The sequence below is a fragment of the Apiotrichum porosum genome, assembly GCF_003942205.1.
Source record: "Apiotrichum porosum strain DSM 27194 chromosome Unknown scaffold_3, whole genome shotgun sequence".
In the NCBI taxonomy this organism is placed as follows: Eukaryota; Fungi; Basidiomycota; class Tremellomycetes; order Trichosporonales; family Trichosporonaceae; genus Apiotrichum; species Apiotrichum porosum.
The window spans coordinates 1,007,360-1,035,324 of record NW_021167110.1 but is presented as its reverse complement, the minus strand read 5'-3'; the positions used below and the strand labels follow the sequence as shown (position 1 = coordinate 1,035,324).

General features: G+C 59.2%; 14 protein-coding genes across 14 annotated transcripts; 8 read left to right on the top strand and 6 right to left on the bottom strand.

Annotated features, from left to right (window-relative positions):
- Positions 1–2: 2 nt before the first annotated feature.
- EHS24_005979 (uncharacterized protein) lies at positions 3–3,213 on the bottom strand (the record flags this gene model as incomplete). The annotated part of the gene is made up of 6 exons (XM_028621454.1): positions 3–162; positions 196–601; positions 654–788; positions 2,356–2,909; positions 2,969–3,148; positions 3,203–3,213. 6 exons carry the CDS (start codon positions 3,211–3,213, stop codon positions 3–5), a joined length of 1,446 nt encoding a protein of 481 aa, XP_028477906.1.
- Positions 3,214–3,432: 219 nt separating this feature from the next.
- EHS24_005978 (uncharacterized protein) lies at positions 3,433–4,275 on the top strand (the record flags this gene model as incomplete). The annotated part of the gene is made up of 2 exons (XM_028621453.1): positions 3,433–3,545; positions 3,591–4,275. The coding sequence occupies 2 exons, from the start codon at positions 3,433–3,435 to the stop codon at positions 4,273–4,275; spliced, it is 798 nt and encodes a 265-aa protein (XP_028477905.1).
- Positions 4,276–4,434: 159 nt separating this feature from the next.
- HXK1 (hexokinase A) lies at positions 4,435–6,778 on the bottom strand (the record flags this gene model as incomplete). Its single annotated transcript, XM_028621452.1, has 15 exons — positions 4,435–4,481; positions 4,540–4,663; positions 4,704–5,134; positions 5,172–5,214; positions 5,252–5,446; positions 5,495–5,583; positions 5,624–5,642; positions 5,702–5,792; positions 5,831–5,991; positions 6,043–6,062; positions 6,112–6,118; positions 6,174–6,256; positions 6,307–6,351; positions 6,396–6,426; positions 6,479–6,778. The coding sequence occupies 15 exons, from the start codon at positions 6,776–6,778 to the stop codon at positions 4,435–4,437; spliced, it is 1,686 nt and encodes a 561-aa protein (XP_028477904.1).
- A 1,609-nt stretch (positions 6,779–8,387) lies between these two features.
- On the top strand, positions 8,388–9,077 carry EHS24_005976 (uncharacterized protein; the record flags this gene model as incomplete). Its single annotated transcript, XM_028621451.1, has 1 exon — positions 8,388–9,077. One exon carries the CDS (start codon positions 8,388–8,390, stop codon positions 9,075–9,077), a length of 690 nt encoding a protein of 229 aa, XP_028477903.1.
- A 108-nt stretch (positions 9,078–9,185) lies between these two features.
- Positions 9,186–10,283, bottom strand: PUP2 (proteasome component pup2; the record flags this gene model as incomplete). Its single annotated transcript, XM_028621450.1, has 8 exons — positions 9,186–9,371; positions 9,419–9,521; positions 9,559–9,617; positions 9,660–9,965; positions 10,024–10,049; positions 10,100–10,115; positions 10,157–10,196; positions 10,270–10,283. 8 exons carry the CDS (start codon positions 10,281–10,283, stop codon positions 9,186–9,188), a joined length of 750 nt encoding a protein of 249 aa, XP_028477902.1.
- A 750-nt stretch (positions 10,284–11,033) lies between these two features.
- Positions 11,034–14,804, top strand: EHS24_005974 (uncharacterized protein; the record flags this gene model as incomplete). The annotated part of the gene is made up of 9 exons (XM_028621449.1): positions 11,034–11,036; positions 11,099–11,949; positions 12,001–12,242; positions 12,294–12,439; positions 12,485–12,832; positions 12,871–13,023; positions 13,065–13,140; positions 13,176–13,255; positions 13,302–14,804. The coding sequence occupies 9 exons, from the start codon at positions 11,034–11,036 to the stop codon at positions 14,802–14,804; spliced, it is 3,402 nt and encodes a 1,133-aa protein (XP_028477901.1).
- Positions 14,805–15,138: 334 nt separating this feature from the next.
- Positions 15,139–15,966, bottom strand: EHS24_005973 (uncharacterized protein; the record flags this gene model as incomplete). The annotated part of the gene is made up of 2 exons (XM_028621448.1): positions 15,139–15,428; positions 15,486–15,966. 2 exons carry the CDS (start codon positions 15,964–15,966, stop codon positions 15,139–15,141), a joined length of 771 nt encoding a protein of 256 aa, XP_028477900.1.
- Positions 15,967–16,527: 561 nt separating this feature from the next.
- HRD1 (E3 ubiquitin-protein ligase hrd1) lies at positions 16,528–18,920 on the top strand (the record flags this gene model as incomplete). Its single annotated transcript, XM_028621447.1, has 6 exons — positions 16,528–16,668; positions 16,713–16,805; positions 16,851–16,912; positions 16,952–17,042; positions 17,082–17,385; positions 17,425–18,920. 6 exons carry the CDS (start codon positions 16,528–16,530, stop codon positions 18,918–18,920), a joined length of 2,187 nt encoding a protein of 728 aa, XP_028477899.1.
- A 134-nt stretch (positions 18,921–19,054) lies between these two features.
- On the bottom strand, positions 19,055–20,029 carry EHS24_005971 (uncharacterized protein; the record flags this gene model as incomplete). Its single annotated transcript, XM_028621446.1, has 7 exons — positions 19,055–19,160; positions 19,203–19,246; positions 19,296–19,530; positions 19,598–19,670; positions 19,722–19,798; positions 19,928–19,948; positions 19,998–20,029. 7 exons carry the CDS (start codon positions 20,027–20,029, stop codon positions 19,055–19,057), a joined length of 588 nt encoding a protein of 195 aa, XP_028477898.1.
- Positions 20,030–20,858: 829 nt separating this feature from the next.
- EHS24_005970 (uncharacterized protein) lies at positions 20,859–22,489 on the top strand (the record flags this gene model as incomplete). Its single annotated transcript, XM_028621445.1, has 4 exons — positions 20,859–21,025; positions 21,325–21,444; positions 21,522–21,620; positions 21,676–22,489. The coding sequence occupies 4 exons, from the start codon at positions 20,859–20,861 to the stop codon at positions 22,487–22,489; spliced, it is 1,200 nt and encodes a 399-aa protein (XP_028477897.1).
- A 291-nt stretch (positions 22,490–22,780) lies between these two features.
- On the bottom strand, positions 22,781–23,501 carry EHS24_005969 (uncharacterized protein; the record flags this gene model as incomplete). Its single annotated transcript, XM_028621444.1, has 3 exons — positions 22,781–22,866; positions 23,136–23,242; positions 23,419–23,501. The coding sequence occupies 3 exons, from the start codon at positions 23,499–23,501 to the stop codon at positions 22,781–22,783; spliced, it is 276 nt and encodes a 91-aa protein (XP_028477896.1).
- A 1,017-nt stretch (positions 23,502–24,518) lies between these two features.
- EHS24_005968 (uncharacterized protein) lies at positions 24,519–24,892 on the top strand (the record flags this gene model as incomplete). The annotated part of the gene is made up of 2 exons (XM_028621443.1): positions 24,519–24,728; positions 24,767–24,892. 2 exons carry the CDS (start codon positions 24,519–24,521, stop codon positions 24,890–24,892), a joined length of 336 nt encoding a protein of 111 aa, XP_028477895.1.
- Positions 24,893–25,178: 286 nt separating this feature from the next.
- EHS24_005967 (uncharacterized protein) lies at positions 25,179–26,502 on the top strand (the record flags this gene model as incomplete). The annotated part of the gene is made up of 6 exons (XM_028621442.1): positions 25,179–25,181; positions 25,235–25,375; positions 25,422–25,607; positions 25,659–26,149; positions 26,212–26,443; positions 26,482–26,502. The coding sequence occupies 6 exons, from the start codon at positions 25,179–25,181 to the stop codon at positions 26,500–26,502; spliced, it is 1,074 nt and encodes a 357-aa protein (XP_028477894.1).
- Positions 26,503–26,918: 416 nt separating this feature from the next.
- Positions 26,919–27,248, top strand: EHS24_005966 (uncharacterized protein; the record flags this gene model as incomplete). Its single annotated transcript, XM_028621441.1, has 3 exons — positions 26,919–26,966; positions 27,009–27,090; positions 27,172–27,248. 3 exons carry the CDS (start codon positions 26,919–26,921, stop codon positions 27,246–27,248), a joined length of 207 nt encoding a protein of 68 aa, XP_028477893.1.
- Between the last annotated feature and the right edge of the window lie 717 nt (positions 27,249–27,965).

Below are 27,965 nucleotides of genomic sequence, written 5' to 3'. Positions count from 1 at the left end.
TCCTATGCGGGAAGCACGTCCTTCAGTTGCTTATTGTCAAGGGGGTCTGAATTCTCGCAAAGTCCTGGTCCTAATGGAGGCAGCCGCTCGGCGGCGCGCACCTCGTTAACCTTCTTGAGGGCCTCCTCCGCGGCGAAGTCTTCGTCGCGGGCATACACATATCTGGCGTCAACGACTGATAACCTCGTCACTCACGTCAACCATCCCATCATGGGCTTGTCCTCGGGATACATCTCGAACTTGTCCGCGTTCGCCGGGTCGAAGAACTGGACACATGCTTCCCATGGCACCATGGTACAGTCATCATTGATGCGGACAGTGACGTGGTGAACAGGACCGTACTGGAGCGCAATGTCGTAGAGAGCTGCGGGCGACGGTGTGTCGTTGTCCCAGTATGGCTCCATCCATACTTCTTGGGGAGGACCAGGCCGGACGCGCATACGTGGCTCGACGATGCGAGCGGTAAAGAGTGTGCGGAGCTCGGGATAGAACGTATCTGGCGGCCGGCAAAAGGTGATGCCCGTGCGCTGTAGAACTGGATGCGTATTCATCAACGCCATTGCGCGGTCGGCATCTGCGTGGCTACCAAATGACATGCGTGCTGTGGTGTGAGCAAGATAGTGCTTCCTAAGTCAGGCTCTACCAATACGTACCCTGCTTGACGGCTCGATGTGGTGAGGGAACAAGCTCAAAAGTCTCGGCACGACAGAGGACCTTTACCAGTCGCTCCAGTTCATGCACGTCCGTCGAGGGCGGGATGTGGCATGCGTCCACCTCCAGCGTCTTGCCTGGGTATCGATCAGGTATGGGTGTAAACAGATGTCCGTTGTGAGCCATGCTGTTGCTGAATTAAAAAGGCAATGGGGTAAACGGCGTGGAGAACAGTGAACGCGGTTCGGTGGATTGGTGACAAGAGGTGACTCGTTCGCCGGGCGGCTAATCCACGGTATGAACTGTACCACACACGGTCGGAAACGGTACCCGACCAACTCGCAACAACACCCTCTCCTTGTGCTCCAAGCGTCCGGTCACTGTCTGGTACTCTGAGAAGGAGTATTGTATCCGGATTACGAAAAGGGACATGGGAACGTCACTGAAACATATTCATATTACAAACACGACAAACTGGGACCATGGCGCTTGCGACTTCTGCTGGGGCTGGGATCGGCTTCTTTAAGAGTTCACGCTGGGATTATGAGCAGCTGAATCATTGTACACTCTCACCTTTGAAGAACCTCGAGGAAGTGAGTAAACCAAGCAGGGATGTCGGTGATTTTGTTCCAATGCATGTTGGGAGGTGCCGACGTGCGAGTTGCACGGATAAACGCCCAAAGGATGTCCGAGCGAACACCTGCCACAGCAGCTACCGACCAAGTGCTTGGGTCTAGTCTCGATCCGCACACACTTCCACCATTCCATTCGACGTCGCTCTGTGTTGCTCTCATGGGCGCGGGCATGGTCTTATGGGCGCTGACCATGGCCGAAACTGCCTTAATTGCCAAATTGAATTCCTCCAAGCGGCAGGCCAGACAAAAGATTTCGACCATGTCTAGAAAGTCGGTCGGGTCAACCAGTTTGCTGAGGCAGTGAGCCACTCCAAGACGGTATAGGAGATTGAAGGCGTATTTCTTGGCGAGTTGAAGGGTGTTGAAGAGGGTTCTGGGCGTCGGCCACGACCCCGGGGTGTCTAGGATGTCTCCACGTGCCAACTTGAGAAGAAGGCTGATAGAACTCGCGCTCTCGATTTCACCATCATTGAGGACGATGTCGGTGGAAACGGAGCCCGGAAGAGAGACCATATCCCATAAAGCGTCGCTGTGGTATTGTTAGGCAATCTGCAAAATGATGTTTGATGGAGATCAGCGTACCTCTGGTGGAGGACCTGCCTGGTGACACCGAAGCGTATCTCGTCCGACCAGACAATGACGAACTCAGCACCCTCTGGGGGGAAGGTGGAATCGGATTTTTTACGGTGAGGGGCCACTTGAGCCTGGCCAGACATGCTGCTATTGTTTGTGAGGGTCGGAGTGTGGGGAAGTGGGAGGACGTGAGAGGCGACCGTGGCTCAGGCGGCAATCATAGCGCATTCACAGGCGAACCTGTCTACATAGCGATGTTCACCGCGGTACATGGTGTCTAATAGTGCCCTTCCGTAAGGCGATAGTTCACGCGATACGGTGTATAGGCAGCGTTACAGTGGGAAAACAAAAGATTAATTCCCAATTTTCGCCCAATTTTCGTGTGAGCCTCCTTCGCACCCCATCTCCCCCCGTCGGGCCATCGTCCTCTTCGCGTCTACGTGCCCTTCGGATTCGCTAGCGATTAGCCACATGACTGGCTCTCGGGACAACTCACGCCTCAGCGACTTGACATGATGAGCAAACCTCGCCGCAGTCTTCGTGGCGTTCGGATTACACCTGTCCGGCCGTGCACAAGTATGCCCGGACGAGTGGCACAGCTCTGACGCCGTCTTGACGAGCGCCCAGATCACACCTCCGGGAATGTCCTTGGCGTACGCAACGGGCCAGTCCTCAATCCGAAGATGGAGGTCCTTCTCAATAATCCGTCCGGCCATGACCCCCATCATGACGTTTTTGCCGAACCGCGCCCCAATCCGAAAGGCCGGCAATGGGTCGTCATTGCGCGTCGACCACATCTCGACATACGCGAGGCCACGGGAAAACGCCAGCGGCGCCTCCCACTTGTCCGCGAGGATGACGGCGTCGCACAGCACGTCGATGGGCGGCCACTTGGCCGCGGGCGTGTCTTCGAGTGTGTAGCCAAAGTACATCAGGTCGAGAAAGGTCCCGAGGACAGCGGCACGTTCGAGCTCTGCGTCGACCAAGACGAGTTCGACGCCGGCGTTGGCGACGTTTTCGGACATGTCGACGAGGTCCATCCAGGCAAAGCTGTGCGCACAACCGCTGTTTTAGCACGCTTTTTTGTTCTCGTAACGTGGAAGGCTCACCACTGTTTCAGCATGTAGTCGCCGATGCAGAACAGGACGCCGTCGGACGAGATGACGCGGTAGTTGACCCACCACGCGAGGCACCAGTGTGGGTGGACGCTTGTGGCGGTTGCGGCTTTCCCAGACTCTTGGAGAACTTTTAAATCGACAAGAGCGTTGATGTCAGCTGAAGGCTTGCGTCTGGGTGCATGCTTGTCAGCGCGTTGGTTTCTGCAACGATGGAGCGGTCCTCACGATTGGGACATGATTCGTAGTTGACGCGAGATCTGAATGCGAACGCCACTCTTGTTGTGATTGCGGTGCGTCTCGTCGGTTAAATGGGCACTGTGTGTTAGTTAATGTGCCCTGGCGTGCATACACACAGTGTTACCCGCTCTACCCTACTTATAAAGCTCTTCGCCTTCACAGTACCAGGCCCAGTGATCCACAACGTGCCATTAAAACCTTTCCACCGGTCAACAGCAATGGCGAGCAGCCCAACTACCACGTCAACGCCTCCTCGCTTCCCGGAAAAGTATGGCCTTGTGTCATCGGACGGTGTGAAGGTCACCGTACCGGCCAGTATCCTTCGTCAAAGGTGAGTAGGGTGGCCCCTGAGAATTTCCGCGCCTCTGATTCCTAGTCAGCCGCTGTGGAACATGATTGAGAGCAACGGGTACAACTCCGAGCCGATACCGTTCTGCGATCCCGTCATAGAGGCCTCGCACATCGTCAGACTGTTCATTGACCTCATGACGGGTGTCAAGATCGCAAACAGCATTATCAACCCCGGTCATCAGGCGGCCCATTTCGTCTCCACTGGGGTGAACCAAGAAACCGCTCTCTGTCAGACCCTCCTGTTCGCGCACAAGTGGGAGTTTGAAACAGCCTCGCACCTCGTCAAGGCGAATCTGGCGCTCATCCTCCGTCTCTCGCCTCACATGACTGCCATCTCATCATCCCACCCCGAGATCGGTTTTACCACGTTCCGCACAGCGGCATGCCTTGACGACGAGCAGCTCGCGGTAAAAGCGGTGGCGGCAATGGAAGGCCAGAAAAACAGCACCAATTTCCATTACCGGTTCGACTACGACAAGTCTGGTAACACCATTCCCCATGTGCCCAGGACGGATGTGGGTACTTGGTCGCTGGAAGACTTCATGGACGTACCGCACACTTATCTCTATGCTTTGGCTAGAGCCGGCATGGCTGCCCACGAGAAGTACAGCCAAGCCAAACTTTACTCCCGGGACGTTGGAGAGCGGTTCCAACATTTTCTCAATATCGCGAAAAGTGAGTCTGCGGGCATCGTTAGTGCTAACCGTTAGGGGCGCGGGCGCCAACGACGCTCGACTTGAGCAAAGGTGCAATCTTATACATGGTCCGACTAGGCCCATAGGGGCTCTCGGTGGCTTGGTTTGTCCACAAGAAATGTAGGCTTGAAGATGTATGGTCCATAAACGTTTTGTGTTTTGTTTTTCTTTTCTCTAGTAGTTGACGTAGACGCCGTCAGTCTTGCGGATCTTGGTCATGGCTGTAAAGAATGTCAGCGAGGGCTCAGAAGAAGAAGAAGAAGACGAGAGCCCACGTACCGGCAATGATGGCCGAACCGACACCGGAGCCGTCCTCGGCCGGGTGGGTGGTGATCTTCTTGCCGGCCTCGCCGAAGATGTCGACCAGGGCCTGGTGGATGCGGTCGGCAAAGTGGGGGTATTTCTGATTCGTCAGCTAGAATGTCTACCTATTGAAAGCTCACGTTGTACAGGGATCCGTCGGCGCCGACCGAGCAGCCCTTCTCGAGGTAACCCTTCTTGGAGACAATGGCGGCGATACCACATGCCGAGAGACGGGCCGAGCGGGTGCCGATGAGGACGGCAAGCTGGCGGAAGAACTGACGCTCCTCGAGGGTGGTCTCGATACCGAAGAAGTGGTTGAAGACACCGATGGTCATGAGCAGCTCGTCGGTGGGGTCGGCCTCCATGAGCGAGAGGAAGGCAGTGTCGAACGCGTAAGCCTTCTCGAGCTTGTACGTGTTCTGGCCGAGGAAGAGGTCACCCGAGTCGATGAGCTCGCAGAGAATGAGACGGAAGATCTCGCCGAGGTAGAGACCGGCAATCATCTTCTCAAACGACTGCTCGCCAACCTTGTTGGACGACTCGTCGATGATAATGTCGTACTTGGTACGGGCTAGACGGTCAGCTTTGCTTGCGAAGCGAATACCTACGAAGGTGCTGGTGCTCAAACGAGTCAAACGCGCCCCACTCGCACTGTACGGGTCAGCTCGGGGCACAGCCAGCCACCCACGTTGATAGCCATGTCCTGGTCCTTGGGGAGACCAATGTAGTCCATCTTGGGAATGTTCTCGGCGGTCTCCATGTAGGCAGCGTTACAGCCCGTACCGAAGATGCACGCAATACGGGTGGTAGGGTCGACGTAGTTGGAGGCGATGAGGGTACCGGTGGTGTCGTTGATGAGAGCAGTGAGCTCGGCGCGGACACCCTAAGGTTGTCAGTTACATCATCAGGGGAGGAGATCTGCATAACTTACAAACTTCTTGAGCGACTCCTGGAACATGGCAGCGACGTCGTGGCCCTCGACGTTGGGGGCACCGAAACCCTTGGTCCAGCGGATGAGCTCTGGTAGGTCAGCAACAGCTCTGGGAGGCAGGTTACTCACCGCCGTGGTCAATGCGGTCCTGCGAGCAGGGGTACGAGAACTGAATGTGTCAGTTGAATAAGTAACGCCTAAGCTCACGGTGAAGCCGAGAGGCAGGTGGTCGGCGTTCTCGTCGCGGCCAAGGTTGTCGCGGATGAACGAGTGAAGGCACTCGGCGCAGAAGTCAAAGCTGGACGTGTCAGTTATAGCCTAAAGAAGTCAACTCACAGCTTCTGGCCCTCCTCCTGCTTCTGCTCCTCGGTGAGGCGGTACTTGGTCTGGGTGACCTCGAACTTGCCCTCGCCTTCAAGGGTGACGAGGCAGACACGGAGGTTGGTGCCTCCGAGGTCGACAGCGAGGAACTCGCCGTGCTCCTTGCCAGAGGGCCACTGTTGACGTTAGCACACGACCAGGCGAGCGCTCTGTGCGGCTAAACTCACGCCGAAGACGTAGGTGGGGACTTGGGATGGGTTAGTACAGTTCACCACAGGAATTCAGCAGTCGCTCACTCATGGGCTAATGGCATGTCAGTGCTGTGCTCGGTCTTGTAAAACAGTTCAGAGTGACTTACCACAGTCTCGCCGTTCTTCTTCAGGCCCTTGTCGAGGGTCTCCTCAAACGCCTGAACAATCATGCGCATGCGGGGAGCCGTGACTGGAAGAGTCAGCTACAGGATGTCACAGGAGTCTTGGCAGATGACTCACCGGTGAGGAGCGACTCGTACTTGCGGAGGTGGTCCGCAATGGTCTCTGCGCAGGTTAGCACTTGTGCCCCGCCTATTAGGCAAACGCACTCTTCCCGGCGTGGGGGAAGTCAACCTCGTCCTGGAAACATGTCAGCAAGGAGGGCTTCAACTTTCACCATTAACAGACACACCTGGGTACGAGTGTGGTAAACGACGTGCTGGCCGCTGGGGGTGAGGACGCTGCCGGAACCGCGACGGCCGCTCTTGCTGCCACCACGGCTGAGGGCCGGGGTGGTGACGGTCTCGGAAGTCATGGTCATGCTGGACATGCCGTGGATAACTTCCTGCGAGCCGCTGGATCCCCTGCGCTCAAGGGAGAAGGTCTGGCCAGACGAGATCGAGGCCTTGTGGGCGGCAGTGCCAATGTTGGTACCGTTGTCGAGGACGGACATTGTGGAGAGGAGCTCGGCGGGAGAAAGAAGCTGGGCCATGGTGAGCAAGTGGAGTTGCTGATGATGATGATGATGATGATGAGAGTGGGGGGTGTGGAGTAGCTGCTGTGGGTCACACCAGAGTGGAAGACTATGCGTGCTCGCTACTGTGCTTGCACGGGCCAAGGCATCAAGCCACCACGCTCCCAGAGTGGTTGTTGGGAAACGAGGCAAGCCCCCACCAGACTTGGGCTTGGCGGCTAAGAAGCGACCCAGCCTGTGCGAGCTGCGCAGGCCCGCAGACGGCACTCCCGGACCATTACATCAGAGGAGTGGTGGCAGTGACTGGGAAAAGGCGGAGGGTTGTGGAGTTTGGGGCGACGAAAGTGACAGGGCATGTGGCCAGGTGGGGGCATGCCTGTCTCCCAGATCCCATATGAGATGCTCGCGAGTGCGAGGATCGCGAGCGTGGTGGTGTGTGTGTGAGCCTAAACAGACACATACCTGAAAGAAGAACGAAGGTGGTTGGGGAGTGCGATGGAGTGCTTCGCTAGGAAGAGAAAAGGAAGGGGTAGAGTAGTGAAGAGGGGTGTGTCCAAGAAGGGGAGGAGGGGGGGATGGTGAGGAAGAAGAAGAAGAAAAAGACAGGCGACGGGGTGGACGTCGAGAAAGATAGGCCCGGGTGGGGCAGCGAGAGCCAGGAGAGAGAGGGTTGACCCGTCACCGGTGCCAGCCAGCCAGCCAGAGCCAGCCAGCCGATGCCGCAACTGCCGCACCACCCTGACTCGCCAGAGCCCCCCGATGCCCCGACGTTCCCCGCCGTTGCCGCCTGCAGCCGCCTGAAAATGGGACCCACGGGTCGAGACCTGCCCCTTCTCTCCCCCAAACGAGTTCATGCTGTACACAACCTTTTTGCCTTCTTCCAAAGAGGAACAGAGGAACAAAGTGACGCGTATACAGTGTGCTCCACGCGTACCTACGCACGCGTGCAATATACACAACACCAACCCCCCGTCGCCACAACCGTGCTGCGTACGGTGTTAGCGAGAGCGTGGTCGCCCACACCGCTGTACCGCTGTTCTGCCCCCACGGAAAACAGACCACAGGCCACAGGCCACAGGCCACAGGCCACAGGAGAGACGCAGACGAGACACTGAAAAAAGGTCCCCCCCTTCCCCCCCATGACGTCAAACATCCGAACACACTGTCCTTTTCTCGCCTGGTGAGCTGCCTTAACCTTCCTTCGTGCCACACCATCTCTTCCTCGTTGCCTTCCTCCTTCCTCGCGTCCCACTCTGCGCCACTGCCACAAAGGTTTTCTCGTGGTGTCTCGTGGTGTGCCCATGCATAAGTATGTCGGCTCATTTCACGGTCCGATTTTGACACTGTTGCGCTGCAAACCCACAACGCCGGTACGCCGCACACTGCCACCTATCAGCGTCGGCTTTGAAGCCAACCGAAATATCACATGCCCACGCCATACCCCGCCTCCACACTTTGTGGGCCCTTTGGCCCCTTGACGGCGTGGAGACGGCGTTCGTTCCATCCAACCAACCAACTTTCTGCGCCGACCTACCCACCCGTCGGCTCCCCCATATCTCCTGGTCATCGGCCTTGCTCGCTCGTTGTTCGCCGGCCACAACACAAGACCCCCGCCGACCAGCCGACCATGCCCCTCGCCATCGCTGACCTACAGCCCCTCCTGGGCCTCGGCCCCGACAGCCCTCAGCTCACGCAGGCGCTCGTCGCGCTCGCGCCGGACCAACAGGTGGAGAGAGACGCGAAATCGTACCCGGACGCGACTTATCACAACTACTACTCTCTCGGCCTGTCGCTCTGCTTCATTCCGCGCAAAGACGCTGGCGGCGGCACACTCGAGCTCGAGAGTATTGATATCTTCAACCCGACGCCAGAAACATCCGCTACCGCGTCCGCCCGTCGTCCCGGCGCACCGCCGGCATACACCTTCCCCCCGGCGCCTGTGACGCTGCGTTTCGCCGAGACTGAGATTGTGTTTCCACCACGTAAACCCGGCGAGAAGGAGCTGCGCGTCCCGCGTCCCGACACGCTCGAGCTCAAGGCCTCCACGAGTGGCCGCGAGGTCGTACGCTCCCTCGGCGAGCCGAGCCGCAAGGGGTCCGGAGGGTGGGTCGGTGTGTGGCTCGAGTGGGGAGCTGTCGCGCTCAAGAGGGAGGAGAATGGCGAGAGGGTCGAGGTGGGGCTCATGCTGGAGCTCAAGGATCCAAAGGGCTCCAACAGGTTGACAAAGGAGCAAGAGGACCAGGGCGTGGGAGGTGTCTGGGACCAGGCGAGTGGGTGGCGCTGGGCAGGCATCAAAGTGTTCCGCCCGTCCAAGTAGGGCTCCCCCTCCCCCCTCTTCTCCTCCTCGCAACTGCTATACCCTGCACATATATGTATCCATGCATGCTACACAACTTCTTTGCATCCCTACTGGCCGGTCCTCCCCTTACACGACGACACGCTCGGCCGGGAGGCTCTCGATCGCCGCCTTGAGCTCCGCCTCGTTGAGGATCTCGAAACCGCCATCAGCCGTCACCTGGGCGAGCTGGACGTTGTTCTCGTCGAGCTTCTCCTCCATGACCTGCTTGAGCGTCTTGAGCGTCAAGGTGTAGGCCTCAGCGAGGGTCATTTGCTGCCACAGTGTCAGCTGAGAAGCAAGGGAAGGAGAACCTAACTGACCTTGTGGTAGGCGTCCTGGAGGCTCTGCTGGGCAGCGTCGGAACCCGAACCGATGGCCTTGGCGTCGTAGCGCACAAAGGTGCCCGAGGGGTCAGTGTGATACCTGCAGAGTTAGCACACGCGTGGGGGGTGAAACTCACAATTGAGGGCCGCGCTCGTCGTGGCCAGCAATCAGCAGGGCGACACCGAATGGCCTCGACTGTGTGGGTCAGCTCCCGTCTCAGAGTGTATTGCAACCCACCATGAGCGCGTCGTCGTCGTCGACACTCTCGCCGAACCGGAGGGCAAGGTCACACACAGCCTGGGTGCAGCTCTCGACACCAATCTGCTCGTCGTAGGTGAACGCGTGCATCTGCGAGGTGACGCGGGCGTGGTCGATCATGGTGCGCGCGTCGGCAGTGAGACCCGACATGGCGCAGCCGAGGTGGCGGTCAATCTCCATAATCTTCTCAATGGACGACGACTCGAGGAGGGGCGACTGGACACGCTTCTCGACGCCGAGAACGACACCCTTGGGGGTACAGATGCCGACGGTGGTCGAGCCGAGCTGCGAGACGGTGTCAGAGACGCGCTCGCCAAGAGAGGATCAAGCACAAAGGACTTACCTTGATGGCCTCCATGGCGTACTCGACTAAGGCGATGTCAGTATGCCGTCTACACGTGATGGTCAGCAGCGCATACCTTGGAAGAGACGGCCCTGCGAATGTCAGCTACATAACGAAGCGCAAGGGAGCTTACCTCTGGCGAGAAGGTGTTGACACCACGGTCGTACTCGGAGCTGTGGTGATGTTAGTATACCTTGGCCACTTGCTAGCCACCGTGGGCGTCGAGGCTGATGGGGGTTGACGCACCGAGTGAGGAACATTGTCGGTGACGAAGCGCGAGGAGGATGCGGTGGCCGAGAGAAGGGGAAGGGGGAAGGACGGTCCGGTCCTGTTGTCTACTTTGGTCTATTCTCTTGCTGCTAAGAGAGGAGGCGAGGGGGCAGGATATCCCTTTGACGTTGTTGTTGAAGGGGGGGAGATGACGATGATGGGTGTAGAGAGACGGCTTTGGAGGTGCGGACTGCTGTTACGCGCGTTCGTCAGTGCAAGTCGTCAGCGTCAACTGTCTTACGTAATTGGATTCTGAGTGTCTGTCTCCGGGAAATTGATCCCGCACAACCGAGCTTTCCGGCATGCAAAGCATGAATGCTTCAACCTCGAGGCAAAGAGATAAGCGTGCCTGGCGCCTGGATGCGAGAGCGCGCAAAGGCTAACTGTGTGGTGGAGGCCAGTTGGAAAGTGGCCAAGTGGACGGTGTGCCCGCTTGGCCGCTTTGGTGCGGCCGCAACCGCTTGGTGGAGAGAATCCAGTACACGGAGACGGACACGGACTAACAACCACGGCTCTTTGTCAAGCTGTCTTCTCTCTTCTCATCACCACCCAACCCACCTCACCCTCTCCCCCGCCCCCCCACTTCCACCTCTCCCACTGCGAGGGCCTACCTTCGGCCCTCCAACCCCCTCACCGAGTCTTCCTTCGCACCCCCTGACATCCATCTAGACCGTCCACAAACAGTGGTGGCAAACCCACCACTTCGTTGCTGGGAAAGTTGAGTCAACCAACGAGACGCCATGGTACGCTTCCTTGCTTCATATCCTTTTGTCCCTCGCTCAACATGCTGACCTCGCATCTTCAGACTCAACAACGCAATGCACACGCGTCAGGTAGTCGCGCCCGTCGCGGGGCTGTTGACGATGACCAGCGCCCTCAAGCCGGACCTTCAACCCGTGCTTCCTCCTCTGCCGCCGCCGCCGCCCGCCGCGTAGTCAACACCAACGGCGGTGCAGACACTGGCAGCGATGACGACATCCAGTTCCTCGACGAGGCTCCAACATACATGCGCAATAGGACCACCTACAAGGCGCCCATCGTGGTCGATTCTGACAGTGACGACGACAACACCGATAATCCTTTCCTCGTCGGCAAGCGTAAGCGCGCACAGGAAGACGACGGCGACGAGTATGACGAATACGACGACGACAGCATCATCCTCATTGGTAGTGACATTGTGGACCTGCCCCCATCACCCAGGACTCGCCTCCGCCTTGCCAACAAGAATGCACACGCCGGTCCATCCGTGCGACGTGTGATCTTTGCGGACGACGGCGACGACGAGGTCAAGCCGGCCGATGCCGGCGTTCCGTCCACTCCGCCCCTGCCAGAGGCCCACTATCTTGTGCCTCTCGTCCTTGCCATCATCCCCGACATTTGTCCCGACTGGGTTCGGGCAAACATCGAAGCTGCCATGGCGGAGATCAAGGACAACAGCAACGTTCCCGGACAAGACGCCGTCGACCGTGTTCTTAACGCGGCCTTTGAGATGGACGATTATCCCAAGGCAGGCGTCCAGGATACACCTGCCGAACCCAAGGAGGCAGGCGACTACACGGACCCCAACTACCGCAGTGGTGACCGTCGGGGTGTTGGTTACACGTCAAACTCGTGGGCCATGCTCAAGGCCATCTTCCCCGTCATCCCTGTTGCCCAGTGAGTTGAATCGAACTGCCGTCTTCTGATGCTTGATGCTGACATGTGCAGCATTCGTGAGGTGTTTTACGGCGACGGCGGCGAGCGCCTGGTGCCCACGTACCACATTCTTCACCGCCACCACACGTCCGCGGACAAGCCTTACCGCGAGCTGAGGAAGGGCCGCTCGGCCAAGGGCAAGTCGCCTGCCGAGGCAGAGGACGACATGCTAGAGGAGGCCGCGGCCTACGCCCACGACAATGCCGGTGCCATGGAAGCCAGGCGCGAGAGGTTATTCCTGAAGACCATCATGGGTGCGTACTTAGAAATTAGAAATATCTAACAGTGGATACTGACCCGAGCAGAGAAGGCTGCCGAGAAGGAGCAGGCGGAGATGACCGCTGTCCAGGCCAAGGCTCAAGAGGAAACGGACCGTGCCAGGCGCCGCGAGAACGCCATTGCAGATGGCAGTGCCATGGAGTGTGGATGCTGCTTCGATAACGAGGCTCCTGTAAGCGGAACAAAAACAAATACGGTGTGCTATGCTGACAACAAGGCCGACATGGCTGCGTGCCCCGAGGGCCACCTCTTCTGTCATGACTGCTTGGCGACCCATGCCGAGACCAAACTCGGCGACCAACAGACAATCATTGCCTGTATGAGCATGGATGGCTGCCTCGAGGTCTTCACGGACACGACTCTGGGCAGCGTCCTGTCTGACAAGACCATGTCTCTGTACCACCGTTTGCGCCAGCTCAAGGACCTCGAGATGGCCGAGATCGATGGCCTAGAGAGCTGCCCGTTCTGCCCGTTCGCCATCGTCATCGAGAACCCCGACGAAAAGCTGTTCCACTGTCTCAACGATGCCTGTAAAAAGGTTACTTGCCGCAACTGCAAGCGACCTGTGAGTTTGACATTGACTTGTAAAGAAACTGACCCCAGTCCCATATCCCCAAGCGCTGTGATGAGATGGACGCCGACGACAAGCTTGACAGGCGCCATGCCATCGAAGAGGCCATGTCCAATGCGCTCATGCGCAAGTGCCCCAACTGTTCCAAGCCTTACATCAAGGAGACTGGTTGCAACAAGATGACTGTAAGTCTAAGAGCTATGTGGCCACGCTCACACGGCTGCAGTGCCAGTATTGCCGCACAATCAGCTGCTACATCTGCCAGAAAGCCATCCCCGAAGGATACGCCCACTTTGATCAATGTAGGTTACCAATCTGTGCTCGACTGACGCTGCAGTGCCCGGTGCCCGCGCTCCACGCCAAGCTGATAAGTGCCGTCTCTGGGATCACAACGAGCAGGACATGGATGCTGAGCGGGTGAGTCGTCTGGGACGTGGATGGAATGGTGTACTAACGCTGTCAGATCCGCCAAGCGCGTGACGACGCCGCTCGTCGCGTCATGGACGACGCTGCCAACGACGGTGTCCAGCTCAACGAAGAGGACATTCGTGTCGACGCTCCTGGCCCCGTGGCTCGTCAAGCTCCGGCGGCTCACATGGCGCACGCGGGTATGCCTGGAGTTTTACAACGCCTTGCTGAAGCTGGCGAACGGCTAGTGCAAGGCGGCTACGGCCTATTGCCCGACCTCCAGCCTTGGATTCAGCAGCAGGCCCAGGTCTTGGCTGACGGGGGAGCGCTTGCGTTCCCGCCACCCCTTTTCCCACCACCACTTGTGGCTGTTCAGCCAGCACCTTTCGTTGCGCCTTTCCTTGCAGCTCCACCGGCACTCTTCGCTCCGCCAGCACCTGCGTTTCCCGGAGCAGCTGTTCCGGAGGTTCGTCAAGGGGTGGGTCGTGTTCGCGCCCGAGCTCCTGTGCCCGCCGATCTCGGCCCCGCCCAAGTCGCCCGCATCCAAGCCGCCCAACGAATCGCCGGCATCCGCGCCGCTCACAACCAAGCGGCCCATGACCGAGCTGCCCAGGCCGCCCACAACCAAGCGGCCCGTGAACAAGCTGCGCAAGCTGCCCGTGAGCAAGCCGTCCGCCACCAAGCTGCCCGTGAACAAGCTGCCCAGGCCGTCCGTGACCAAGCCGCCCGCGCCCAAGCTGTCCAGGCCGCCCGTGAGCAAGCTGCCCAGGCCGCCCATGAGCAAGCTGTCCAGGCTGCCCGTGAGCAAGCTGCGCGCAACCAAGCTGCCCGTGAACAAGCTGTCCAAGCTGCCCGCGAACACAACCAAGCTGCCCAGGCTGCCCGTGACCAAGCAGCCCGCGACCAAGCTGTCCGTGACCAAGCAGCCCGCGCCGCCCAGGACCAAGCCGTCCGTGCCGCCCGCGACCAAGCCGTCCGCGACGTCGTCTCAGCTGCCGGGCCATCGGCCGCCAACGCGGACCAAGTCGCCCGCCGTGTCGCCCCCAACCAAGTCAACATGGTCAATCACGAGGAACACATCCGCCGCCGCCGTGAAGCCCGGCGAGAGCTGAAGCAGCAAAAGAATGACGAGCGTGCACAGAGGGTTGCGACACGAGACGCAACTGCGCAGGCAAGGATCCAGGCCAATGTGGACCAGCGCTTGCGTGATCGCCGCGCAGCCGCAGCCCGCCTGGCAATGCCTGGCCGTCAACTGCGTTCGCACGGGGTGCGCGGAGATAACCCTGCGGAGGCTCAACCTGCCGCTCAGGCTCCCCCACCGCCGCCTCCCGACGTTCCCCCACCACCTCCTCCTGTCGTTGGTCATGCCGAGGCACCCCTTGTTCCTCTGGTGCGCTTCGGTCCTCGCGTTAATGTCGACATCCTACCGCAGAATTTGCCTCCTAGGCCACAGCCTTTGCCTCCTAGGGCGCAACCTTTACCTCCTAGGCCGCACCATTTGCCTCCCAGACCCCAACTGCCAATTCCCTCGTGGCTCAACCGTGGTCACCATGGTTAAGTACTACCACGCAAAACTCAAGGGTATACCTCATGTTGCCTCATGCCTCTTTGGTCTTCAGTTCATGTCACCCTCCCCCGAATCACAACCACGGCCATCATGACCCGAAGTTCAGCACATGCTCGCTGCTTCCACCCCTCACTACTGTATTATTCTGCTCCTCATGTTCCGCCTCAACCACACAAACAAGGTGTCGGTGGGCCCCCAAGTTCTCCCTGTGGCCTGTGATTCTGTGAATAACCATGTATCAATGTGTGCATATAATGTCGGTATCTGGTGCAGGGTATGGTACAATGAGAGAGAGAACGTCGGTGAGGGAAGGAAGCTGTGGTTATCATCCTTGCCTTCCTCCCTTGAGAACGTCCACGACTGCCTTGCTCGCATTCTTGACCGCCTCGCGGCGCGCAAACTGGGCCTGAGCCCTCGCCTCGGTCCACGCCGCGAGCTCGGCGGCGTTGGGTGTTGATGTGGTGGTGTTAACCGCGCCAGTCGATGTCGAGTCGGCACCACCGGTACTTGTCCCCGGAGCAGCCGTGGAGAGGGGAACTGGCAGTGCGCCGACGAGGTATGCCGACGAGAGCTGGATGAGCGCCAGGAGCGTCTGCGCGTAGTCGAGCTGGAGTGCTTGGGGCATGTCAGCTTCAGTTCATCGGGAGGTGGACAAGTAGCGGCGAACCCCACCTTCCAGACGGCTCAAGCCGCCGCCTTGCCTCTCGGCGCCTTCGCCCTTCTTCCCAAACATATTCTTCTCCAACAATGCCATCTCGGCACGCACGGCCTCGGCGCGCTCCACGAGCCTGCTGATCTCGGGCATGGCGCGGAGTGCGTCGTCTGCGTCTGCTGTAGCGCCATTGGCCGTGCCGGCGCCTTGCAGGCCGCCTTGGCTCTGCTGTTGCTGGGCACCGAGGCCCATACCGCTGCCGCCGCTGAGGCCGCCGCCCGCTGGAAGCGAGGGGAGCGAGGGCACCGAGCCAGGCAGGCCGAGATGCGACAGCCACGGCGTGCCGGCCGCGAACGGCGAGGTGAGTGTGCCGGCCTGGCCGGAGGGGGACTGGAGGAACGGGTGGAGCGGGGCAGGTGACAGGCCCGCGAGGGCTGGAAGGGCGCCTGGTGTCGGGAACGCTGGAGTGAGGGCTGCGAGGGGGTTGAAGGGGGACGACATGGTGGATGAGATGGTGGACAGAGTGTCGGAGGAACGAAGGGGTGTAAGCTGGATATGCGGTTTGTGAGGTTCCTCCACCTGATCGGAGAGGGCGGCCGGGAGAATCCCCCAGGTGCCACTCACCTTTGCACTGCGCCATCCATGCATGACCGATTGCTCGTCCCAAACCTTAGTGCCATGCATAGCAAGGCATGGGTTCATGGATGGCGATGACCACGGTGGTGACTGTTGATATACGTCGTATCGGGCCCCCGGTCCGCCGCCACGTCGCACGCGACGGAATGACGACGTGCGTGTCGGCGAACTGGGTTGCCACTTGAGGTCTGACGTCTTGTCTCCATCGTCCACTCTTCCGTCCACTCCCACACCACCCCCTCCCTCTCCATCGCCCCCATGCGAGTCACTCCTTGAACCCCCGCCCGTTCGGTTCTCCATAGGTCCCCCTCTTAGGTGCACGCCCGCGTGTACGAGCAAGAGCCCTCGAATCCCGATCTCTCAGACCCACAACAACAAATCTCCCCACTTCCCACATCTCCTTCTCCTCCCCGCACACCCTCTACGATGTCGAGAGTGTCCCGCCTGTCGGCATATGGTATCCTCTCGTGTGGCCTCGCGGCCGCCGTGGTCGGGAGCGCACTCAAGACGCGACCAAACTTCTTCGCCGCTGCAGTCTCGGTCGGACGAAGCAGCGGCTCCTTGATGGTGAGCTGATAGGTCCCATGCCAACTGCAAGCTAACGAATACAGGTCCTCGCCAACTTTATGCTCTATATAGCCATCTGTTTTGGCGTGGGGTTCAAGAACGTCTTCTTTGGCGAACTGCGGCCCATTGAGTATGAGGTAGGTCCAGCTCACTGGGCTGACGACAATGAGCTGACCAAGCAGCACCTGTTCGAGCGCCTGTGGATCTTCCTCACCGAATCGCTGTTTGCGCTCACCATCTTTCGGTAGGTTCCAAGATATCACCCAGGTAACCTGACTCCCAGGTCCGACTTCTCGATCCCGTTCGCGCTCCTATACGGTCTTCTGGTCTTCCTCAAGTGCTTCCACTGGATAACCGCCGACCGCGTCGACTATGTGGGTCGTCCATCCAGAACGGAGATGCTGACCCGCCAGCTTGACCAGGTCCCCCCTCCAGGGCCACCATGGGGCTTCCACGTCCGCATTGCGAGCGTTACGGTTCTGCTCACCCTCTTCGACTCGCTGCTGTTCATGTACGCGACCGAGTCTGTGCTCGTCGACGGTGTATCGGCCATGCTCCTGTTTGCGTCCGAGTTTGCCATTCTGCTGGTCGCTATTGCGGGTACTTGGGCGCGCTACACCGTCGGCATTATCGACCTTCGTCGTGCGGGCGGACGCGCAGACGCCCCGACGTGGGAGGAGAAGAGCATGTACCTGTTCTACATCGATCTCGCAGCCGGTAAGCTACGGGTTGAGACGGTCCCAGCTGACAAGACAGACTTTGCCAAGCTCCTCACATACCTCATCTTCTTCATTGTCATCTACCTCAACTATGGCTTGCCAGTTTACATTCTCCGTGACGTGTACATGACCCTCCGCAGCCTCGTGTCCCGTGGCGGCGACCTCGTCCGCTACCGCCGGGCAACTCGCAACATGGACCAGCTCTACCCTGATGCTACGGCCGAGGAGCTCGAGCGTATGGGTGACCACACGTGCATTATCTGTCGCGAGGAGATGATCCCACGCGAGAGCCAGCCCCAGGACACGCCACAAGATGGCCCCAACGAGACGCCCAAGAAGCTCGCGTGCGGCCACATCTTCCACTTTCACTGCCTCCGCTCCTGGCTCGAACGCCAGCAGAGCTGTCCCACATGTCGCCGCGACGTCCTCGGCGCTGCTGTTCCCCCCAACCAGCGTGACCGAGACGCCCGCAACAATGCCGCTGCCGCCCGCCAAAACGCACCAAACGCAGCGGCACCTGCACCACAGCCGGCTGCTGGTGTCGGCGCCGCCCCGGACGCGCCCGACCCGACGCGCGCACTCTTCGAAGAGTACTTTCGCCTGCCAGGCGTTAATGGTGACGCGCCAGTGCCTGTTGCGACTGGGGCTGCTGTACCTACCGGCGCGGCTCAACCAGAAGCGGCTGCGGCTGAGACGGATGACCACCGCGTCCAGCGGTCGATCTGGGGTGCGCCGATCGTGCCAGGCCGCTTCGTCCCGCCTGCCCTTGGCGCGTCTCCGCGCTGGCCAGAGACGGGTGCCAGTCGGGAGGCAGGTCCTTCGCGAACAGCCCGGATCGTGACTACCAGCGGTGCGGGCTCTTCTTCGGCGCCGGTAGAATCTCCCAATATCTCATCCGGTGTGACCACACCCCTTGCGTCGCGGGCGCCAGAAGTGTTCTCGACCGGCGGCTCGCCGATGCGCAATACACAAGTGCAGGAGCCGGAGACGGCGACAGAGGACGTTCTGGAAGAGGACGACGACGAGCACAAGTTTGACGACGAGGACATCCCCATCCGCGAGGCCGTGAGGTTGGCTGCGCTGCGGCGTGCCGGTGCGCTGGCGAGTTCCAGCACAAGCTCGTCTGCGAGCTCGTTTGCAGCTGTGGACAAGGGAAAGGGCAAAGCCGTCGAACCTACCGTCGAGCCCGAGACCGCGTCCACCGTTCCCTTTGATGCTCCGCCAACGCACCGCGCCTACCTCGCCCCCGCCTCACCCTTCCCGAACATCTCCCTCGCGTCCCTCGCCTCCACAGCAGCAACGCGCGACCCGTCCCTCCTGCCCTCTACACCCGAGGCTGTGCGTGCGGCGCTGAACGAGCGTCTCGGCGTGCTCCGCGAAGTGGATGATGTCGTATGGCAGCTAGTGGGTGAGCTGAGCCGGCTCAAGAGTGCGTGGGAGGTCGAGGACGGTGCCGATAGGACCGGAGCATCTGCGGCCGTGTCTGGGGCCGCGTCTCCTGCCCCTACCCCGCCAGTCGCGCGCGACGAGTAACTCCGCCTCATTCAATCCGTAGTATTACGCCTTGTCCGCTCTTCTGCAAGGCCAAAAATGTCATTATTGCATATATGCTGCTCACGCGGGTCGCCTGTACATGTTGGGTGTCTTTCCCCTTTGTCGCTCTTCTTCTAGTCCTCGCGGTCGAGGAACGACGCGCCGCGGTCGCGCTCAATCTTGCGCGTAAAGTTGTCGTACCAGCGCTGGAAGACGCTGAGTGGGATGGGAGTCTCGGGTCTGTGCGTTAGCAACTCGGGTTCTCGGGATCTCGGGACCCACGTGAGCTTGACCTCGCCACCAAAGCTGTGGAGGTAGTTGAACAGCTGTGTCCGTCAGCTAGATGACATACGACGGCCCTAAATCCCAGCTCACATTCTTGACAATCTTCTCGGCGACCTTGCCAATGTCCACCCTCTGCGCGACCTCCTGGTTCTTGCCGGCGGCCGAGGCGGTCTTGAGCGAGTTGCCGATGTTTTCGACCACGTCGGCGGCAGCGATCTCAATACCCAGCTGGGCGGGGCCCGCAGCAGTGGCCGTGGCTGGAGAGATGCCGGCGGGCAGGTGCGGGCGGACCTTGTAGATGGAGGACGGGCGGGCGTTGGTCAGACTGCGCAGGGTTGATGGTTAACAGAGAGTGCGGGCTGGGGTAACGGATAAGAAATGTGGATACCCACGTTCCAAGGGGAAAGTACTCGCCGCCAGGCCAGGCAAAGTGCACTGTCGCGGCGTAGCCTTCGGGGAAGGGGACTGGTGTGGGGTGTTAGTTGGAAAAGCGCGTGTGACGCCCAACGAACGCACCCGTGCCAAGAAGGAAGACGGTCAAGTGGTTGATCTCATACGGCTGCTCGAGGGGGAAGACAAAGTGGGTCTCATCTCTGCTTGTCAGCCGTGTTCCGTTGCGTGTCCTGAACAGTCTGACGACACCAGCACTCGCAGTCCGCTGGCCACGGTCTTGGCCACGCAATGTTGACCTGGAGCTCTAGCGAAAACAACACCACACCCACATTTGCTGTAAGTTTGTTTGCCTGGTCTTGTCAGCTGAGCTGTATATTTTCAGTACATGCGTGTACGTACACCAGACGGCCTGCGACAATGGCGCCGAACATTGTGTGGAGTGGGAGGTCAATGTGAGGTTTGTGGAACAGAAAAGGCCCAGCCGCGACCCCGGTATGATGAGTAGAAAGAATCTGGGCGTATTCCGTTCCTGACTGTCAACTCGAAGGTGTCCGTCCCTTCAGCCAAATGACGACACACTACTGCCCCGCCGCGTCCCCTCCAGTGGCAACATGTTGCGCCAAGCTATTCTCTTCTCTCCACAAGGCTACATACCACCTCGTATCTAGGAACCAGCATATCCCAGCAATATGAGGGGCCACGCCGTCGAACGACGCTTACACGTTCGCTTCGGCGGCCCGACGGTCTCGGGCGCCGGACGATGATGCTTCATCGCCTTTGACCGTCACCGAGAGCCGAGGAGGGGGACACACGCGGGCAAGGTGGCCGCCGGGCGCCAGATGCCATATGTAAGGGTGTCCTCGACTTGTTGCTGTGTTTACACCTCTTCATCATCTGCACACATCACATCACCCACCCACACACATTGTCTCGCTCTGGTCCGAGAATAACATTTCAGACACGGTCAATCTCAGACACTCTGGTACTCTGGAGCATCTCGCCAAACCCAGGCACAGATCCAGTCAACGGACGCCGCACCCCCAGTCGCCGCCCCCGTCGCTGCGCCGGCCCCTTATTGCCCAACCTGGGCATCCCGCACCGCCATCGCGTTGGCCATATCTATCGTCCATCCACCATCGTCCAACAACAACAACAACAACCACCTTATCCTTCTACTTGAATTGTTTAATTGACACTCACAACACTTCAAGCGTCACACACGCGAACCCCCCCCCCCCCCCACGCACACACACCCGCAACATGGGTTTCACTTCCGAGCTGCGCGACCACCTGCTGGCACAGCCCAAGAGCTTCAAGAAGAAGAAGGAGTACGACCTCGAGGAGATCCTTGGCCGCGGTGGCTTTGGCAAGGTCCTCAAGGCAACATGGAACCCTCCTGACGGCGAGAAGAAGGAGGTCGCTCTCAAGTGAGTTGTGCTTGCTCGCTGGCGACGCGATCGTGCCGGCAACGCTTCCCACGTCGCGCAGACCGTCGGTCATGGTGGCGGTGGTGCCATTGAAACGCGCACGCGCGTCTGTGCTCGGTCCCCCTGTCTGGCCACCCTCAAACGCCATCACCAGCACGAACACGCAGTGCAATGTCACTGCAGCCTTTGCTGGACATTCTGGTGTCCAGCGAACTGGAGGCGGGCACATGCCGAGGGCTGTCACCTGCGTCGCCCAGCTCCGAACTCTCCGGAACACCCTTTTGCTAACCCTGTAACAGGATCATCCCGAAGAAGCTGGTCAAGGACCCGGCAACGATCATGGACGAGATCAACGTGCTCAAGGATCTCGACAACCCCCATATCGTCCACGTCTGGGACCACTTTGAGTCGCGCGACAAGTGCGTATCTGCTGCGAGGATGGAAACGTCCGAGCTGCGTAGGCTGCGGGGGAGGGGCACAGGGACTGACATGCCAGATACTACATCGCGTTCGAGCTGGCTATTGGCGGCGAGCTCTTTGACCGTATCACCGAGAAGGGCCGCTTCACTGAGAAGGACGCTGCTGAGTGTATCCGGTGAGTCGAGCGGCGGACGTTGGACCCGACTTTGCTTTGCTGACGCCGCTCTCAGCCAGGTCCTCGTAGCAACGTCCTACCTCCACAGCAAGAACATTGTGCATCGCGACCTCAAGCCCGAGAACATCTTGTACAAGACCCGCGACGAGAGCTCGCCCATTGTCATTGCCGACTTTGGTATTGCCAAGCACCTTGACAGCGCCGATGAGGAAGTCACTTCCATGGCCGGCTCGTTTGGCTACGCCGCCCCCGAGGTTCTCCTCGGGAAGCCCCACGGTCTCAAGGTGGACATGTGGTCCATTGGTGTCATCACCTACACTTTGCTCTGTGGCTACTCGCCCTTCCGCTCAGACGACAAGAACGAGCTCATCCGCGAGACAACCAAGGGTAAAGTGACCTTCCACGAGCGTTTCTGGAAGCACGTCTCTGAGACTGCCCGTGACTTTATCCGCCGCCTGCTCGTCGTCGACCCCAAGGGCCGCATGTCGGCGGCCGAGGCTCTCAACCACCCATGGATGAAGGGCTCGGACGGCGAGGACTACGACCTGTCGGCCAACATTCGCGAAAACTTCAACCCGCGCAAAAAGTGGAAGGACGCGTTCCGTGTCATCCAGGCCAGCAACAAGTTCAAAATGGCCGCAGCGGGCGCGGCACACCAGGCAAAACCCGAGCCGCTCGACACCGACTCGAGCGAGTCGGAGGGGTTCAGGACAGCCGAGTCGGACGAGGACACCAAGGTGCAGGGCGCCGGCACCGCCCGCAAGGCTGGAGGAGGCGGCGGCCTGGCAGGGCTTGTGGGCCAGGCAAAGGCAAAAGCCGCTGCCGACACTGGCCTCGAGGCCTCGGTCCAGAGCCTCAAGGTCGAGTAATGCCGCGTGTGTAGGATCGTGTCTCCCCACTCCATCTGCTTGTTAGAACCTCTTGCGTGTTAGGTAGGGTTGATTTAGGATGTACAGTATTAGCTATAGCGGGGGTGCATGTTTGCCTGTTGCCGGGAGACCTGTGGTCCAAGTCCCCAGTGGCGCTGAAGTTGCCTGTGAGCATGAAGTTGTGGTTAGTGCTTCCTCCCGCACACATCTTGTCTCCCCGGGACAACCCTGGGCACACTGCCATGGCAGCGTGGCAGGCAGGCGACATCACAATGGTCATGGCTGCATAATCTACTGGCCGGCAAGCTTGGTAAGGGCCGCGGCGACGTCGGTCTCTGACAGGTTGTCGAGGCCAGCCTGCTGCTCGACACCGCGCTCTGGAATGTTGTCAGCTTGGTGCGCCTGTAACCCAATTCAAAGTTGCCTGTTCGTGACGGCCGTTGTGGGAGACCAGAGGAGGGGAGTGGAGGAGACGGTACCCCAAGGACGACGAAGAGACAACTTCGTCATCCAGGAAAGTCGGCTCGCTCGCTGTGAAGCCGCCCGTCCTCGACCCAGATCCACCACCACCACATCGCCCAGCTCCGCCGATCCTACTTCTCCATAGTCTTCCCAACGGCGCGGCAACCCTCACTCCCTTACTCACCGAAGCGAACGAACGCGCGGGGGGAGACACCCTGGGCCTCACGGATGAGGACCTTGACGTCGGGGTTGGCCGACTTGAGGGCCGGGTACGAGGCCTTGATGAACTGCCTGCAAAGGTGTCAGCTGCTATTTCGACTTCTGTAGCTGATCCACAGGGCAGGGTGCGGTCGAAGCGGAGTGGGACATGGGCAAGCTCGACATGATGGTGGTGCACTCCAGCTCGCGTATGCCTTTCCTCCCCTTTTCCGTTGCGTTCTGCCGCTTGCCCAGTCGCATGGACTCACCTGACACCAGCGGAGGCGGGCGAGGTCTGGCAGAGGTGCAGGCGGAGCTCCTTGACGGCCTTGGGGAGCTGCTTGAACGACATTGTTGTTGTTAATATAGGGCGGTAGATGGCACTCTCTCCAATGGGTATTCGAGTTGAGGACGTTGTGGTTGGAGGGGAGGAACGGCCAGAGGGGGGGTGGACGGAAGTATTCTCGCGTGGTAAATCCGTGGCTTCCGTGTGGCACTTGGGACTCGTAACGCCAGCTGATACGAATGGAATGGTAATGATGCATCGATGCACATGTAGATGTCTTTCTCGAGGCTCGGCTGCGTCTGGCGTATCTGGGGATCTGGGGAGTGGCAGGGAGCAAAATAGGTAGTATTGCCTGTGTTTCCTTGGGCACATACTCGGGCACATACTCCCATTTGCTGACGGGAGTGGGGTGAGTGCGGTACCACTGGCCGATCCGCCTCTGGTATTTTGCTTCTGCGCCCGCTCCAAGCTGCAAGCAACCTAGAGAGAGGCATCCTTCCCAAGAGCGAGGAATTGTGCAAGCCTTGCAATGCAATAATCCTTGCGAGCTTTGCAGTCTTGCAAGTACCCTTGAGGCCAAGTTGGGGGAGCGATCGGAAATGCACAGTGGGGTACAGTGGGTGCAAAAAATAAAGAAAATATGCCCAACACAGCGATCTGTTTGTGGCATCTGGGGTAGGGGCACAGGAAGAAAAGCAGAGGCGCAGAGCCGGGAGGCCGTTACCTTAGCATAGCATTGTGTGGTTGCAGTTGAACCATACACAACACCTGCGCACCCGCTCCCAAGACTCCCCTCCTCACTAAAACCACCCACCCACCCACAGTCGCAACCTAAAGCGATCAAAGTAAACAAATGGGCTCGACCCAGCCTGGCATTCCCAGAGGACACTCGACAACAGTCTGGGCCCGTCGGACGCGTCGTCTTCGTCGCGTCCAACGGCCACCTCCCCATCCGCAAGGCGTCGCCTCCCACCCACCTTCCTTCCGCACTCAAGCGTGCACGCCGACACCTCCCTCTTCTGTCCTACCCCTCTCCTCATCTCTGGAATGGAAGCTGGCCAGATCCAGACGTGTACGGCAGCAATGGCCGCAGCGAACCCCGTGCTCCTAGGCTTGACGATGTACCCGCCCCCCCGCGCGTCGTCGCCCGCCCTCTCGGACTCGACTGTTTACTGGGACGACGACCCCAGCTCATCTAGCGACCAGCAACTGCCATCCAGCTCCCGCTCCACTTCGGCTTCTTACACTTCTGGCGCGTATCGACGAGTCGCTCAGTCCGTGTCGACAGGCAGCGTAGACTCTTGGCCCCGTGCCTATTCTTCCAACACAAGCTCCCCCTCTCTGGCCCTCACCGGCCCATTGGCCTCGACAACGTCTTCTTCCAGTTCACTGGCTCTGTCCACCTCCCATACCTCTACTTCTCCTCGGTCCCCACCAAGCTCACTCCCAAGCTCTAGCGCCCTGCCCTCCAGTTCCTCCGCCACATCCTCGAGCGCAGCCACATCGGCGGTTCCATCTCCTCCTCTGGTGCCCTGCTTCTTGCGGGGACTGTTTATCCTTTGTCCGCGGCTTTACATCGCACCATCGATGACTCAGGGTTTACTCTGGACAGTCCCAACTGGACGGAAAGGGGACCGGAGTACTCGTACAAGCCGTGCGATTCGGAGTGCACCAAGGTCCACAGATGCGTGAATTCCACTCATGTTCACCGTACCTACGTGGAGTTAAGCGCATCATCCAACTATGGTGAGGGTCAGGCGGTGGCTTGCGCGAAGCTCTGGGCCCACAACGTCTGTGAGGCGTGTGACATCGGCTCGCTCGTCCAGCTCATCCTCTTGCCGGACCGACTCAAGGTGTCCCTCGCCGCTATCAAAGCCAGGGAAGAGGAGCAGGCTCAGAAGGCGGGCAAGGCCTACGGTGACACGATCACCGAGGACGAGGTAAGTTGCCTTGCGTTCATGTTCGACGCTGACAGTCTTTAGGCAGAGGCTCTGCCGAGTCCGCCACTCAGCTCTTCCTCACGCGCCCCGTGACGAAAAGGCCGAGTTTCTCTTTGCCGCCTTGGAACGCTTTATCGACACGCGTGACAGGAGCCTCATTCCCGACCTCTTTGCGTCCACCGACGCGTACCTCGACCCAGCGTTCTCGTCGCCGCAACAGCGATACGAGAACGTGCGGGATCGAGTTGAAGCAATCCGCACGTCTCTTGACTTCGTTCATCAGATCTCCTCCATTGAGGGTGTCCTGTGCGGATTCCCCCTGCACCACCTCCACAACGTTGAAAAGACCACTCTGTGGCGTAATCTTGGCAAGGGTGGCGGCTATGGCGGCACCTTCGACCTTGTCGTCGCCGCTGTGGAGGTCGAGAACTCGACGGTGGCGAACAAACGTGAGGTCGTCGATGCGATCGGTCGCATGATCGAGGTGACCACCAAGGTGCACACCGCGTATCAGCCAGGCAACCGCACGTCGCTCAGCGCCGCCGAGCAGAAGGAGGTCATCGCCGAGGCCGATCGTCTCGATTCGGCACTGTACGGCACTCACCCCGTTAACAAGGCCACCCGGGAGCGCTGGCAGCAGGTAGCTTTGGCGCCTCACCTTCCCAGCATCGACACTGCTCTTGCGTCCTACGCCCCGGTGCCTGACGAGAAGGACCAAGTCGACGCTCTGCTCCCCCACCTCCCGGCGTTCATGGAAGTGATGAGAGAGCAAGCGTGAGTAGTCAGAAGGCGTAGCCGTTTGCAATATAATTTGAGTGTAAGGCTGAACGTGGCAGCGCGATCTCCGAGACAGAGCTGCCAGTCAACCACAAGGGCAATTTTGTCTCATTGTGGTGGTCTAGGGAGACTAACAAGGAGGACCTCCTCACGCTCGCGATCAGGGCACTCCGGCGAGCAGAAGAGGCTTGTGACGAGGATGAAGACAACAACGAACACAACTCTCCCCTGGGCGTCGTCTTCATGTGCTTTTGCACTGGCTTGAGTATGGCGACCGCGATCTCCTCTCCGGTGAGTGCGCAATAATATGCATAATTTCTTACCAACAGGCCTACGCATCAACTTCATGATGACGGTGCACCATCCACTGCGTCCGACCCTCATCGCCCATACACGTCATCACTCTAGATTCTGCTTTGGCTGGGACAGGAAATTTCCCACTTCCCTTTCGCAATTTCGGAGCGACACGGTCAATGCGAGGGTGGAGTTAAAAGCTGTCCGACTTTTTGGTGCGTTCGTGGCGGTTTTCGACGCTTGTCTACATCTTCCAGTCCTCACGGGGCCCGTCGCAAGCTCTTCTAGATCGCCTGGCCACCAACGAGCTCTCTCCCGCTGTCCTCCTTCCTGACTTCGCCTTTCCCCCCCACGTGCGCCAAGCGTACTTTAGAAATGGTCTGAAGAGGTACGAACTCTCGCAGCTCTATCCCGAGCGCACCCTCGTTGCTACGAGGCGTGAACTTGTATTTGTGACCAAAGAGTCAGAGTCATGTACAAAAGCCGACTCCACTTCATCGAGGTTCTCGCAAACTCGCTGGTAAGTTGAAGTACAATGCTTCAAGCGCTGACTGGTATGTAGTCCCGTCCCACTAGCGACTTCTACATGCTGTCCAATTCCGAACTGCTCGCCCTTGGCCGAGAACACAGCCACCACTTCGGAGGTACGCTGTGAAGGATGAGGTTGGAAAGAGTATCAGGCTGCATTTTGTGAGGGGCTTGCCAAAACCGTGCTGACATGGCAGAGGCGGGAGAGCTTCCCGACAATTGCTACACTGGACTGGCGAGGCGGGTGCTGAAAGTCCTGCAACACTTCAACTAGGACAGGGGCCTTCGCTTCAAGCTTCGCCAGGTCGTGGCCGCCTTGGAGCGTTCTCATTTCCACAATCTTATACGGGCCCTGCAGCCTGTATTTCGGCCGCCGCCCCTCTGAGTGGTTGGTACAGTACATATCCTGAAGACAAACTCTCGTCCCGCAGAGCCCACAGACTGATTACCTCTAGGCGCCTAGTGCCATCGCTGCGGCTTTATTTTTGAGCAAGGGCCGCACCACTATTACGCAAACCAGCCCTACCACATCAACGGAGGGGGCCACATAATGGGAAACCCCGTGACCGATGCTGTCTTGACGTTCCAGGTGTGGCTGAAGGAACGCCTAGGCAGCATAAACCCCACGGTGCCTCATCTGATCGGATGAAGTGAGTTCCTTGTCAAAACCATTGCTAACTGTTACCATTAGCTGCGCGCTCCGATCTCATACAGCTGTACTACCAGAACGTTGTCAACCTTCTCGGTGGTCTCTTTGAAGGCGCAGAAACACTTCAACCAGGACAAGAACACTCATGGCATGACCGGCTTTGGCCCAAGAGCCTGTGTTGCCCTAGTCCCAACGATAGAGATGTAAATCCCCCTGCACGAGTCGCCACCCGTAGCAAAACGGACGAACCAGCCTCTTGCAGAGCCCGAAGACTGATGATGCCGGCATGGGGTTCCAGCGTACCCGTGTACTGTAGCTTCATTCAGGAGCAAGCGGCCATGC